The following is a 14,124-nucleotide window of genomic DNA, read 5'->3' as shown; positions in this document are numbered from 1 at the left end:
AATAGTAGTCTGAGATTACAGCTGTGTCATCATCATGTGTGGTCACCATGTTTGCCAAATTAAATTGCCTTATTTTTAGTGACAGGAAAAATATTACCTCTTATCTATAACAGCCTTATACTAATTCCCCAGTGTATGGACTGGCTGCATGAGAATCCATGGAGATTTGGTCCAGAATACAAATTTTAGGGTTCAACCCTGGAGGTTCTGATTAAAACCTAAGAAACTACCACTTTCTAACAATAGTAGTAGGAAGATTGTTAACATAGGAACGATTTTTCTTTCCAACCAGCAGGTGGCAGTAGTGATATCTCTGGTCTGGTCTCAGTGTAGGGAATTTTTGCAAAAATAGCAAAAGGGAAATTTAATCCCAAACCATCATTTCCTCTTATCCTGCCCAGCCCTACTTCAGCATAATCTTTAGGCTGCCTTCCATTATTCCTATGAACTGTGTATTTAAATATTGCAGTACAATTTTTATCTTAGATCATGCAAAATGAAATTAGAGGAAATCTGTTTTAAAAAACAAAGCCAGTAATCCAGAATTTTGCTGCTAAGAAGCCTAGAAGAATTATTTTCTGAGATTCATATCTTCCTAGAGAGGAGCAGTTTGTTTATAGATAGGGAACTTGGATTTTTGACCTAATTCTACTAATTAGCTGCTATTGGCTTTGAGCAATTTACTTAGCCTTCCCTTAGGGAAATCCTTTGGAGAATTATTGTGAAGGTTAGGTGGGAAAATTTATGTGAAACTTAGTAGGTTTAAATCACTTTGTGACTTCTTGAAGGGAGAGTGGTAAGAGAAACTGGCAACCTTGTTGAAGGAATGACCTCTGACTAAATACAGGAATGTGGAGATGTTGGTCTCCACTCTGGAATCAGCCTCAAGAGTCTGCCATTTGAACTTGCCATGAGGCCACCAGTACCATTTGACCTACAATGTAGTCGCATCAAGGATATGTTACTCAGGGCTTCCCTGGTGGCGCAGTGGTTGACAGTCTGCCTGCCGATGCAGGGGATGTGGGTTCGTTCCCCGGTCCGGGAGGATCCCACATGCCGCGGAGCGGCTGGGCCCGTGAGCCATGGCCGCTGAGCCTGCGCGTCCGGAGCCTGTGCTCCGGAACGGGAGAGGCCACAACAGCAAGAGGCCCGCGTACAGAAAAAAAAAAAAAAAAAAAGGATATGTTACTCACTAACACAAAACAGTGAAAGAGGGAGTCCTCCTACCTTCCTTCAGACTCGGTGTACAGTCTGGGCAAGGGAGCATAAGTGAGAAATTTCATAATCTGCCCTTTCCTCAAGCAGGTCTCCCTTCCCATGTGCCTTTCACTGTGTGAGCCTCTGTCTTTGTTGAGTAATTCTGTTGTTTAAATGTGTGTGTGTGTGAGAGAGAGAGAGATTTTTGTGCCTGTTCCCAAATGTAAACCAACTACTTTGCTGGCACTCAGCCGGAAAAAAAAAAAAAAAACTGATCTGTATTGTACTTTGGGGGCAATTTTAGTAATTATTTTTTCAATATGTAATTTTAGTCTGACACACTGACTTTAGAACTTAAAATCCTCCCCACCCCTATAAGATTCAATTCCATTATCTGTAGAGAGTTCATTTTGATGTCTTTTCATGTTTTATCTAGTGTGTTATACTCAGGCATTCCATTTAATCTGTATTAAATAAACAGTAAAATTCCTAATAATGCCCTCATAAAACCTATCACTTTAATATAAAGATAACATGTAATTCACTTGGAATTATTAGGCATCTATATGTACATCTTTGAAGAACTGGTATAATGAAAAATAAGGGACAGTAAAGTAGGTGACAGGATTCAGGTTCTCATCCCAGTTTTTTCAGTGTTTAACCATTTTGTGATCTTGGGGGCAAGTCCCTTTTCTCTAGGCCTTGATTTCCTAGACATCTAAAATTTTCAATTCTTAGTATATGACAGGTCCTTGCTCTCAATTTATAATTTAAAAAGTGTTCAAACACAACATTGTAAAACTGTACCCCAATAAAAAAAATAAAAATAAAGTGTTCAAAATGATATAATTACATGCTAGAGTAAAAAGTCCCAAAACAAAGTTCATGTTATAACAAGTGAGGAAGAATTAGGCTGTATAAGAGCCTGATATCTGTTCAACAAGCTCTGTATTTCAGAATATACAATAATATATATACACTGCCAGTGACAATTTTCAGCGCAGACCCAAACTGCCGAGCTTTCTTATCGCTAAGTCTAGTTTTTATGCCTTTTGGGTCCTCTTTTCATGCTGATAGATTGTCACTTCTTGATAAGTGGGCTTGGGAACCAGATAACTGCATTTCTGAAAATTCCATATTAAAAGTGAAGATAGAAATGGAACAACTTCTTGTACACATACCTTGGGTTGATCTCAAGGGAATTACACTGAGTGGAAAAAAAAAAAGCCAAACTCAAAAGGGTTATATTCTATAATTCATTTATATTACGTCCTTGAAGGGACAAAATTATAATAATGGGGAACAGCGTAGTAGTAGCCAGGGGTTAAAGAGGGAAGTGACTGACTATAAAAGGATAGCAGGGAAGGAAATCTAAAAAAAAGTAGATATGTGTATGACTGATTCACTTTGCTGTACAGCAAGAAACTAACACAACATTGTAAAGCAACTATACTCCAATAAAAATTTAAAAAAGAGCAGGAGGGAGCTTTGTAATGGAATTATTCTATATCTTGACCAGTGGTGATCATACAAATCTAAACATGGTAAAATTGCATGTGAAACTGGTAAAATCTGAATGAGGAGGAGTGAATTGTATCAATGTCAGTTTCTTGGATTTGATATTGTACTATAATTATGGAAGATTTTTTTTACCATTGGAAGAAACTAGGTGAAGATGGGATATCTGTATTAACGTCATTTTTACAATTATCTCACGAAAAATAGTTTAAATAAAATGAATGTACAGGATTTGAGGAGCACACGGCCTTTGCGATATATTTTGGGTTCTCAAAGAATTTATTTTTTGCTTGATGGTTCCAGAAAGAAGAAATCTCAAAATAACTGGATTCTAGATAATGAAGCAATATTTGTGTTCTATCTCCCTAATTGAGATGAGCCTGTTAATAAGGTCAGGTTCTGTCAGACCTCTTTGTATTCACAGTATTTTGCTTAAGGTTTCTAAAAAAACTTTGTTAATAATTTGCCAGAAAACCCTCTTTGGGGGAGGGGGGTACGTGGAACCTTAAATGGACAAAACCGCAGGTACTATGACTGATTGTAGCTGTAACAATTAGGTCTTTGGAGACAGGTAAAATCCTTTTAAAACAGTGATTGTCAGTGTCCCTTTAAGGATTAAAAAAATTTAATCTAGGTGCTTGTAAAGGATCATGAAAGGGACCGTTACTAAATAAGGACCAGAAATCATACCAGTGCGACTGTGATGTTCAAGCAACTCCAGCCTAACTGCAGAGGCAGAGATTCAGACTACAGCGTTAAGAACTGAAATGGATCTTCATATAATCCAGTGTCTTTTATTAGAAGAACTGAAATTACTTTCTCAAATTGTATTTAGCTACTTTCCCAGTTTCTTAGTGGGTAAGCTAGAAAAGGGATTCCAGCTCCCAGTCTAGCGTTCTTTGCCAGTGGGCCACAGAGCCCTGTAAAATGCTTTTCCTTTCTGTCCAAGCACTTCTTCTCCTTGGTTGTTTCCGTTTCTGGAAGAAAATACAATTTCTAAGTAGCGCTTAAATAACCTCGACGCTTAACCCAAGCTTGCAGGGAAAACTTAAGTATGTGTTCCCAGTTCCCTCTTTGGCCTAAAGCGGCCGAGGGCTTGAGAAGAGGAGACTTGAAGTTCTTTTAGAGTTAGAAATGCTTACGACGTACTCGCAGCGCGCAGACGCAGGACGGAGACGCGTGTCCTCTCTGAGTTGCCGTAGGGGCTAAGGCGGCTGTGGCCTGGGTCGGTTCCCCACCCCCTTCCACGTCAGCCTAGGACTTTGCTGGTCCGCCGCCGCTGCTGCGAGTTGGAGCCGGAGGACACGGTCCCGCGGTTTCCCCCGCCGCTGCTCCTTGGAGTCAGGTAGCGGGCCGCAAGCCCCTAATCTCGGAGAGTCGTTCTGGGCTGGGCAGAGGCGGAGGAACGCGCTCTAGCGGGAAGCTTCGGAAGGGGAGCGACTAGGCCGCTAGCGTCCGGGCCTGGCGAAGTGGAACGCGGTACTGGAAGGCTCTGGGCGGGACGCCCCATCTCGGCCTGCGTACTGGCCGGGGGTCTTCTCCGACCCAGGGCCCTGGGGCTCGCCATTTCGGGCCGGGGCTTGCTTTGCAGGAGGGAAGGGACGGGGAAGTGTCCCACGGATGAACGCATTAAAGCTCTTTAAGGTTTCAGCAGAGTATTCGTGCACGGGCTCTTTAACTTTAGAAGTTCAGATTGTGTATTATGTTTTATATCGCGATGGGCTGGGGGGCTGGGGGACTGTCACTGTATTGTGGGCTTTAATTCTGCAGTTCAGCATTCTGAACCCCGGGCGGGATCGTGCGGTGGGAGATAATATACCTTAGGCCAAGGCTGACAAGTGTGTGTTTTTTAATATATCAGGATTTATTTTTATAACGTAGATTGATCCTCCCCTTCTAATACTTTAAAATTCATAAGCCAAACTGAATGAACTAAAGACAAGAAAGATCACGATAGTTACTGGTTCTATTTTTGTTTTGTCTTTTCGCTTGTGATGATATCCTTGTATTTATTTTTCTAGGTTTTTTTTTTTGGCATCCGTTATCTTTAAATCTTGTATCGAGAGTTGGCTATAACTGGAAACCATGACGGCTGCTGAGAACGTATGCTATACGTTAATTAACGTGCCAATGGATTCAGAACCACCTTCTGAAATTAGCTTAAAAAATGATCTAGGTAAACTTTGATAATACTTTGAAAATGAAATGAAAATAAAAAGCTCATTTGCTTTTCAAGTTCCTTTATAATTAGAAATGCTTAATTTTTGTCTTAATTTTTTCTTAGGATCTCTTCAATAGAACTTTGTCTTATTAAAAATGAAAATGTGTTACCTTTACTCCTGCAATATTGGTTTTTACAAATAAAACATCTCAGTTTAGCTTATAACATGGTGGGGTGGGGCTAAAGAAATGTAAAGGTTTCGTTTTTAACTGTTCCTCAAGATAATGTAATGTCTTGTTTAAATGTAGCTGGCAATTCTCTGTAGATAACAGGTTGAGAATGTGTATTTGAATGTTTTAATTCCTTTGTGCACTTAACTTCATATTACTTAGCTTGTAAAACCAAAAGAACTTTGTTCTTTGGGTTCACTACCTGTTGAACAAGTAAGTCAACACTGGGATATATGTATATTTTTCAGAAAGATTTAAGCTTTTCATTTTTAAAGCATTTATGCAAAGAAGAAAACAAAAACTATATTTCTGAATTTTAAAAGAGTATACTGTATCTCCTTTTTGTGAGTGATTTTGTCAAAAATTTTTTAAGTAATGCATATTCCAAGATAATGATTCTTGTTTGACTGAACTACTAAAACTAAGTTTAACTTAAACTAATAACTACTGTTTAAAACAGATTAGAGGGAAAATTATGCTTCAAACCTTGAGAGTATCTTTTAAAAGATAGTTTGCAGTTTGAAAGGAGATGGTGTTTTACTTGCATATTCCCACCTCTTAATCAGCACTAATGGAATACCTCCTGATTTAGGTTACTCAAAACTAGGTTTCTATTGAGGTCTGTTTTTAGAGAAGGAAAAAGAAATGTTTTTTTATGGCATTTAAACTGATATCCTTAGTTTACAAAAGCCACCTGTACTGTATTTCCTTTTTTTTTCATGTTCATGTTAGATAGTAGAATGGAATGCAAATTAATGAATAAACTTTCAGTACTATTTTTTCCCTCATAATTTAAAAGTTTTAATTTTTAAACCCCCAGAATACTTAAGTTTACTTCTGGTGCAATAAACTTTATTGCTGTTTATTGCTGGAACAAAACTTGTCCTTAACTGTAAAAATACTCTTAACTACCTGCCACCTACCAAATAAATAAATAAGTAGTCTTGAATTTTTTGTATATTTTTTACTTTATTGCAAAAGAGTTGAGATGAGAAAAAGTTTAGGAGTAGTTTCCAATTTGAGTAACAAATACTTTCGTTTGGTGAAATAGTGAGTTGCTTTAACTACCCTTTACCTTTAATCACTGGATGTGAGCCCTGATGTCTATACATTCCCTGGAGTATATTTTGGTGAATTGAATTGATATTTGAAAATTTCTATGTTTTTGATAGTGTTCACACAAGAAAAGAAGTTCTGAAAATTTTGAATACATGGAAAGAAGCATTCTTCACCTCAATTTGAATTGTTAGAAGAAATTGGGGTTAGGGGAACTTGAAATAAATGGTGTTGATTTTTTACAAGTTTGCTTAATAAACTTACTTTTAAGACTTTTTAACCTTTAGTTACAAGTGGATTTTTATCCTGCTAAACTTTTTGGATTTCCTAATTCATGAAAAGTAGCCCAAAACTGGAACATAAGAAGCCATCAGCATTATAGTGATAGGGTATTGTCTTGTGGACTTTGTGTCCTTTACATGATCAAACAGATTAGGTAAAAAAAAAAATTTTTTTTTTAATATTCACAAAGGAAGCTTTGGGACAAAGAGAGGAAAACCTGTTTAGACTTAGTGAATACAGCTTTAGCCACTTAGAACTTTGCCTAATCTGTCTTATTTTGTAGTTTTGTAGTACTATCCTCTCTCCTGATGCTTTGTTTTTGTCGTCCTGATGACTTAAAAACTGAAGGTTTGCCCAGATTGATACTTATTCATCCTTTTACATTAGTTCATTTCTTGATTTGATATGGCACACAATTTTTTTTTCATGTGTGGCAGGAGATGTAATACTCTGAAGCATGGAAAGATGCATGAGAAGTTAGTCTGTTTTAAACAAAAATACTGACCCTTATGGGATAAATTTGGCAGTAATCCTCACTGTGTCCTCAGTCCAAATACCTGAGGATATTCTCTATTCAACATGTTAAGATATCATACCAAGTTGGTAATAGATATATAGCTTTTGGGGGCTAGAAAGAACTTTTGATTTACCTAGTACGATTCTTCTGAACCTTAAATCCTTCCTATAACTCTACCAGTTAGTCATTCACAGTCTCTGTCCCTTTGGCAACAACAGGAACTATTCTAATAGCCACATATGTTCTAACTGTTGAAAATTTACTTCTAGTTCTCTTCTTTTCCTCTTGATTATTAAAGACTTTTATCACCCCTCTTCATCCTTCCCTCTCCCAGATGTTTGTTTATTTTTATGATCTAAACAATTGTAGTATAGTGTGCTTGTCTCATATTTCTGTCTTCGAATTTTGGATCCAAAAGATTTTTACCATAAATTCTTCAGTATGCAGTAATAACGTGAAATTATAGATTGTTTTGCATAACATATAGCAAATATTTTTAGGTTAAGTAACAGTAAACTAGCATTTTATCTTAAATGCATCATCCTTTATTGTAAATGAAGGTTACTAATCCAGTATATTTAAATTTTCCTCCAATTTTTTAGGTAATTTCTTAAGAAAGATTCTAAAGTTCTATAGCCTGTAGAAATACGATGGGATTTTGGAATTAATCTAGTCTATTAATTCCCAGCCTTTTTGAGTTTGAGGTTCTTCCTAATTTTGAAAACATGTCACTGATCCCCACCCCCACCCTTGTAATAGTGGTTGTAACTGTGGTTTAGAAAATACATACTGACTAAAAGCTACTTTGAATTCAAGAAGCACATAATAGCATCTGTTTAAATTTTGAAAAATAGCTACATGTGTGTTTGAGATATACATTATTTGGTGCACCTGTAGATTCACGGCTTCTGCATTAACTCCATTGGTTTGGGACCAAAGATCTAATCCAGTGCCTTTATATTATGTGTAAAGAATCATGAGGTTCAGAGATGAATGACTTGTATAAAGTCGTACAGCTTGTTTTTGTCAAAGCCAGGTGGAAAACCCTTGTCACTTGGGTTAGTACCTTTGTTACCATTGCCACTGATAATGTGAGAAAATGTTTTATTTTGTTAATTTCTTTTAAAATTATCTGAGAAATTTTCTTTTGAAATAATTGTGATTTTTTTTTTTTGGAATTTTTGAATCAGAAAAAGGAGATGTGAAGTCAAAGACTGAAGCTTTGAAGAAAGTAATCATTATGATTCTAAATGGTGAAAAGCTTCCTGGACTTCTGATGACTATCATTCGCTTTGTGCTACCTCTTCAGGATCACACCATCAAAAAATTACTTCTGGTATTTTGGGAAATTGTTCCTAAAACAACTCCAGATGGGAGACTTTTGCACGAAATGATCCTTGTATGTGATGCATATAGAAAGGTAAACCAAACCATGATTATTTCCAAATACTGCTTTGATTTTTAAATAATTGTAAGCTTGGTGGAATGGGCTTTGTTTTAATTTTTAAAATTAAATCTTGGGTAAGATGTAGGTTGTAGATATTTGGAACTGAAGTTGTAAAAAGTTACTGTGGAAAGTTTTATTGTTACTTTTTTTAGACACTTTCCATGCATTTTATATGTTATTAATAAAAAACAGTGACACATAGAATATAAGACATTGATGTGATAAGTAAAACTTGCTTTAATCAACAGGAATGTGATGGAAATTGTGTAATAATCTAGGTCTTTTTCCTCAAGCCTACTTTCTGACTTTTTAATTGGAAAATTTTGTACTTAAAAATTGTGGGTTTTTTGTAAAATGTTGGGACTCTACATTTCATATTTAAAATTTTATATCAGGACCTTCAACATCCTAATGAATTTATTCGAGGATCTACTCTTCGTTTTCTTTGCAAATTGAAAGAGGCAGAATTGCTGGAACCTTTAATGCCAGCTATCCGTGCTTGCTTGGAGCATCGACACAGCTATGTTAGAAGAAATGCTGTTTTGGCCATTTATACTATCTATAGGTAAATAAAGGTTTTCCTTTGGCTTAGTTCTGTGAGGACTGTTCAGTCTTTCAGACTGGAAGTTCCAAAGTGTTTCCTTGCAGATTGTATGTAGCTTGCAAGTATGTTTTGATTAGCCTGAACATTTTTTCTTTATTATCATTAAGTTGTTAACGTTGAAAAGTTGAAAGATCTGGCAACACTGGGTCCTGGTTTCTGCATAATGACAATCTGCTGGAAGTGAATATGGCCCCCTTTAAACAGGTTGTACACTTTCCAGTTTATGACACTACCTGTCATTCTCAATTTTAGTACTCCAGCCCAATTAATTAATTTATTAACTTGCTTAGCCCATAGCTTTGAGATTTTGACCTTATTTTAGAATTCTCTTTTTGTGGAATGTGGGTCTTTTTACACTTAGAAGCCTTAAGGAGGGAACTTTTTTTAATAGGAAGGGTTGCAATTCTCAGCTGATTCCTGTCCTTAGAAAGCTGAAGATTTTGGACTTTAAAAGCCATTCTAAAAAGGCAGTTTTAAAGTTTGGACTTTAAAAGAATGAGTTAGATGAGGCTGGAATGCTTGGTTTTTACAGTCACTGGTGTCAATTTATTTAGAATTAGAATGTAATTTATATAAATATCTTTGTACTTTAATAGTTGATTGTTAAGTAATTTCACAGTTCTTTTACTGTTACATTAGATTTTGTTGTCTGTTAGGAAAAGTGGTATTCTGGTTAATAATGTAGAGTTCTTTGAAAGTTACCATACAGACTACACAAATTTCAGAATTTAAACTACAATATACACACAAAAATTATGACATAAGACAGTTGGAAATTTGAACACTTTCTATATGATGATAGTAAGGAATTGTTACAGTTTTTAAGATATGATAATGATATTAATATTAATTTAAAAAAGAAAGAGTCCTTAATTTTAGAGAAGCATATTGATATATTTACAGAAGGAGTGTTAACGTGGTGTGGGATTTGCTTAAGAATAATATAGGAGGGCCTCCCTGGTGGCGCAGTGGTTGAGAGTCCGCCTGCCGATGCAGGGGATACGGGTTCGTGCCCCGGTCTGGGAGGATCCCATATGCCGCGGAGCGGCTGGGCCCGTGAGCCATGGCTGCTGAGCCTGCGCATCCGGAGCCTGTGCTCCGCAACGGGAGAGGCCACAACAGTGAGAGGCCCGCGTACCACAAAAAAAAAAAAAAAAAAAGAATAATATAGGAGGAGAGGAAGTAAGTAGAGATGTAGGTGAAACAAAAATGACTATGAATTAATCATTGTTAAAGCTAGGTGACCGTTTTTATTAAGCTGGTGTTCATTGTTTTGTATACTGCAAACAGTTTAAATTTTCAAAATAAGGAGTAAGTAAATAAATACAGTGCATAATTAATAAAATTCAAGGGACTTTTTTTCTCTAATAATTCTTAATGAAGGATCTTTCAGTACCTTGAGGTTGTCATTATGAGCATCAGCATTATATCCCTAAAGTATATGAAAGAGAATTGTTAGAGCTATTCAGTTGATAGGTAGCGTGTTGGATAAATCAGGTCTTTCTGTATTGACTTAGAAAACATATAATTTGATAACTTAATAGATGAAGATGTAAGCTTCTGATTCATACTCAAAATTTTCTAATTGATTTAAAGTTTTGAAAAGCAAAAAAATTGATAGTGTTATAAGATTTGATAAAGGTTAATTTTGGTAGTGTCCAGAGAGTTACTAAAATAACAAAGTAGATTTTTATTAAATATGGATATTACCTGTTTTATTTCAAGAAATTTTGAACATCTTATACCTGATGCTCCTGAACTGATACATGATTTTCTGGTGAATGAGAAGGATGCAAGTTGCAAAAGAAATGCATTTATGATGCTTATTCATGCAGATCAGGTGAAGTACTTTTTAAAAAATACTTTTATGACTGTATTTAAATGAGAATTAAAGATATTTCAGAGGCCTAATCAAGTTTTTAGTCAATAATTTTGTTTATAGTACATGTGATTTGTATATTTTGACTTTTTTAGATTTTTTAACTTAATATATATAAAAATAGAATTAAAAAAATTCCTTCTGTGGAATATTGCTTAAGTATATACTCTTTCTTTTAAAGTAAGCATCAGAGAAGCATTTAATAACAGCCACTTTACAGTTCTTCCAGACTGAAATTATTATGGCCATGTGCTGTGGCACTCTGCTTTGGGGCTTTATTTTTCCTTCTTTTAGTATAGATCTAAAATTGTTTAACGGAGAAAAATAGTAGCTTTTTATAGGGTCTATCCTGAGCCATAGCTTCAAAAGAGGGTGGACTTCAATGTAGATATGTCTTTATTAGGCTTTTCAAACTTCATAAGTAAATGTCAGCTGTACATCCAGCTCCGCTGGTGATTAAAAGTTTATTCTTCTGTGGTTAGCAGTGACTGCATACCTTGGTGGCATCTAATCTCAGAATTTTTAGCATCCAGTATTTATTATCAAAATAGGCATGAAGACTGGAAAGTATGGAATCTCTCCATTCCTCTGAAATCTAGATGCTATCATTTTATCTTTGTAAACAAGATTATAAGAAAGCTGCTTATTTGGGCCACAGTGTTTGTTGTTCTCTAGAGTTGGTTTTATTTTTTTTTTTTTTTTTTTTTTTTATTTTTTTTTTTTTTTGCGGTATGGACCCAGCTGCTCTGCGGCATGTGGGATCTTCCCGGACCGGGGCACGAACCCATGTCCCCTGCACTGGCAGGCGGACTCTCAACCAGTGCGCCACCAGGGAAGGCCTAGAGTTGGTTTTATTGACCTGTGTTATTGCTTTTATGCTGTTTACCTCCATGAAGGGACATAATCAGAAATAGTTCAATAAAATTTGTTGATACTTTTACTGTAGAGCTGTTGTTGAGGCCATAGTTCTCTATATCACAGTGTTCAGTGTGTGAGAATCAATGAGATTTTTCTTTTGGGTCTCAGAAATAGGAGTAACTGTGCTCATAAGCAGTTGGTTTGTTTTGATTGTGTGGATACCCTGAATCATGTAACACATAATGTCTTTCTACTTGGTTTAGCTGCTAGAAAATTCAGACCCTAGATTTGTGGCCCATTTCTAGAAAATATGTTTGACTTTTACATTATGTGTTATTATTACTTTTACATTATGTGTTATTAAAAGTAATGTGTACATTACTTTTACATTATGTGTTATTATTATGTGTTAACCTTCATTTTTTTCCTTCAATTAATTTTCCTTTGCCCTCATTTCCTCATTTGTTTTAGATTTAGTTGTATATATTTTTTAAAGTTCATTAAGTCCTTTTATTGAATGAGGTTGAGTTTGATAAATATATTGTTATTTTTTCAGGATCGAGCTTTGGATTACCTAAGTACTTGTATTGATCAAGTTCAGACATTTGGAGACATTCTTCAGTTGGTTATTGTTGAACTAATTTATAAGGTAAGACTAATTTATAATGGGCAAAATTAAGAGTTTGAGATGAGGTTAAGTAGTCTCTGGGATGCTGCTTAATTGCTAGGATAATATGTTTTAACAGTAGAAATATTTTATATCATGGCCTATTAAAGTCTTCCCCACTCCCTTTGTTTTATCATATTTTCCAAATACTTCCATTCTTTCTAAACCTCCATAAAGAATTCTATGAAAACTCATGGTTTGACCCAATACAGCTGTGAAGAAATTGTTGTGTACTGCTAAGTCACTGAATAGGCTTTGAAATGAATTAGGCTTTGAAATAAAAGTCAAGATCTTTTCTTGAATACACACCAGACTACTTTTTTTTTTTTTGGCTGCACCAGGTCTTAGTTGCAGCATGTGGGATCTTTAGTTGCAGCACATGGACTTCTTAGTTGCGGCACACGGACTTCTTAGTTGCAGCATGTGGACTCTCTTAGTTGCAGCATGTGGACTCTTAGTTGTGGCATGGGGACTTCTTAGTTGCTGCATGCAGACTCTTAGTTGTGGCATGTGAACTCTTAGTTGCAGCATGCATGTGGGATCTAGTTCCCCGACCAGGGATCGAACCCAGACCCCCTGAACTGAGAACGTGGAGTCTTACCCACTGGACCACCAGGGCAGTCCCCACACAAGACTACTTTGGAAATCTAAAAACAAACCAAAAAAAAGTCTTAAGTATTTTTTTGTTCCTGTTTGTAAAAGAGAATAGAAAGACTTTTTTAAATATGTTAATATGATATTGTAAGTCATTGACTCACAGAAAGTTTAAAACTAGATTAGAGATTTGGATTTTAAAATGAATTACTTTATTGGCAACATTTTAATTTGATATATCCTTCGAAAGAATTGATTGCATCTTAACGTTCTGAGAAAATAAAAGATGCAATAACATCCAGTTTTGCTATTGATACCATTGGAGGCCAACAAAAATATTTGTTAGGAATGACTTTTATTGAATAGGGTGGCGTGGACAGAATACCCCTAGCAGACACTCTCACTCATTACAGCCTCTTTGCTTCTGCAGGAAAGAGGCCCCTTTCAACACAGGGTACCCAGTCATTTGGAACTGGCATTTAAGATGAAACCAGAACTATAAATATATAAATATAATATGTGTAATATATGTAAATATAATTCACGTGTATGGTTTAGGGATGCCACTGAGGGTCTCAAAAATAGAAATTCTCTGCTATCCAGTGACTTCTTTGTCTGGTAGGGTCCAGGTTATAGTAAGAGGGAAGAAGTTTTGAGTCATGTTGGAGTAATGGAGATTTGACTATATATTTTAGGAAAATCTAACATAAATACTGACTTCAAAAGAGAAAAAGTAAGGAATATTTGCTTCACAGGTAAAGGTACTGAGATGCATTTAGAACGGGATAGAAAATTATAGTTGTCTTCCCAACATTGAATATGGCCCCAAATAATAAGTAGCAGTACTTGAAAAAGAGGTTATATTTCTTGCTTTATTTAAGAATTGGTATTTTTCTTTTATCAGCTGTTGAGATTTATATAATCCATCATGTTTCCCTTTTTGATGTGACATCCAGAATAAAAATGTAGGACCAAATTTAATACCTATTACAGTACCCATATTAGTGTACTTAGTTAATGTGTTGTCCTTTCTTTGTTACTTTACATTTTCTCTTTCTATTTCACTTGTGTATAGTACGCATATCTTTAATTATGAGCCATCTAAAAATCTTTA

The 14,124-nt window shown here is 35.7% G+C and overlaps 1 protein-coding gene across 1 annotated transcript in view; it reads left to right on the top strand.

The window, feature by feature from the left end:
• Window positions 1-4,800: 4,800 nt before the first annotated feature.
• COPB1 (COPI coat complex subunit beta 1) overlaps window positions 4,801-14,124 on the top strand; it is a gene marked incomplete at its 5' end in the record, with an annotated part of 33,156 nt that continues 23,832 nt past the window's right edge. The window contains 5 exons of the mRNA XM_079707501.1: window positions 4,801-4,891; window positions 8,152-8,381; window positions 8,804-8,973; window positions 10,738-10,852; window positions 12,306-12,398. Coding sequence (XP_079563627.1) covers window positions 4,801-4,891; window positions 8,152-8,381; window positions 8,804-8,973; window positions 10,738-10,852; window positions 12,306-12,398 — 699 coding nt within the window. The remainder of the gene's footprint in view (window positions 4,892-8,151; window positions 8,382-8,803; window positions 8,974-10,737; window positions 10,853-12,305; window positions 12,399-14,124) is intronic.

The sequence above is a fragment of the Hyperoodon ampullatus genome, assembly GCF_949752795.1.
Source record: "Hyperoodon ampullatus genome assembly, chromosome: 7".
Classification (NCBI taxonomy): domain Eukaryota; kingdom Metazoa; phylum Chordata; class Mammalia; order Artiodactyla; family Ziphiidae; genus Hyperoodon; species Hyperoodon ampullatus.
Note: the sequence above shows the minus strand (reverse complement) of the source record. Positions and strands in the feature narration are given on the sequence as shown.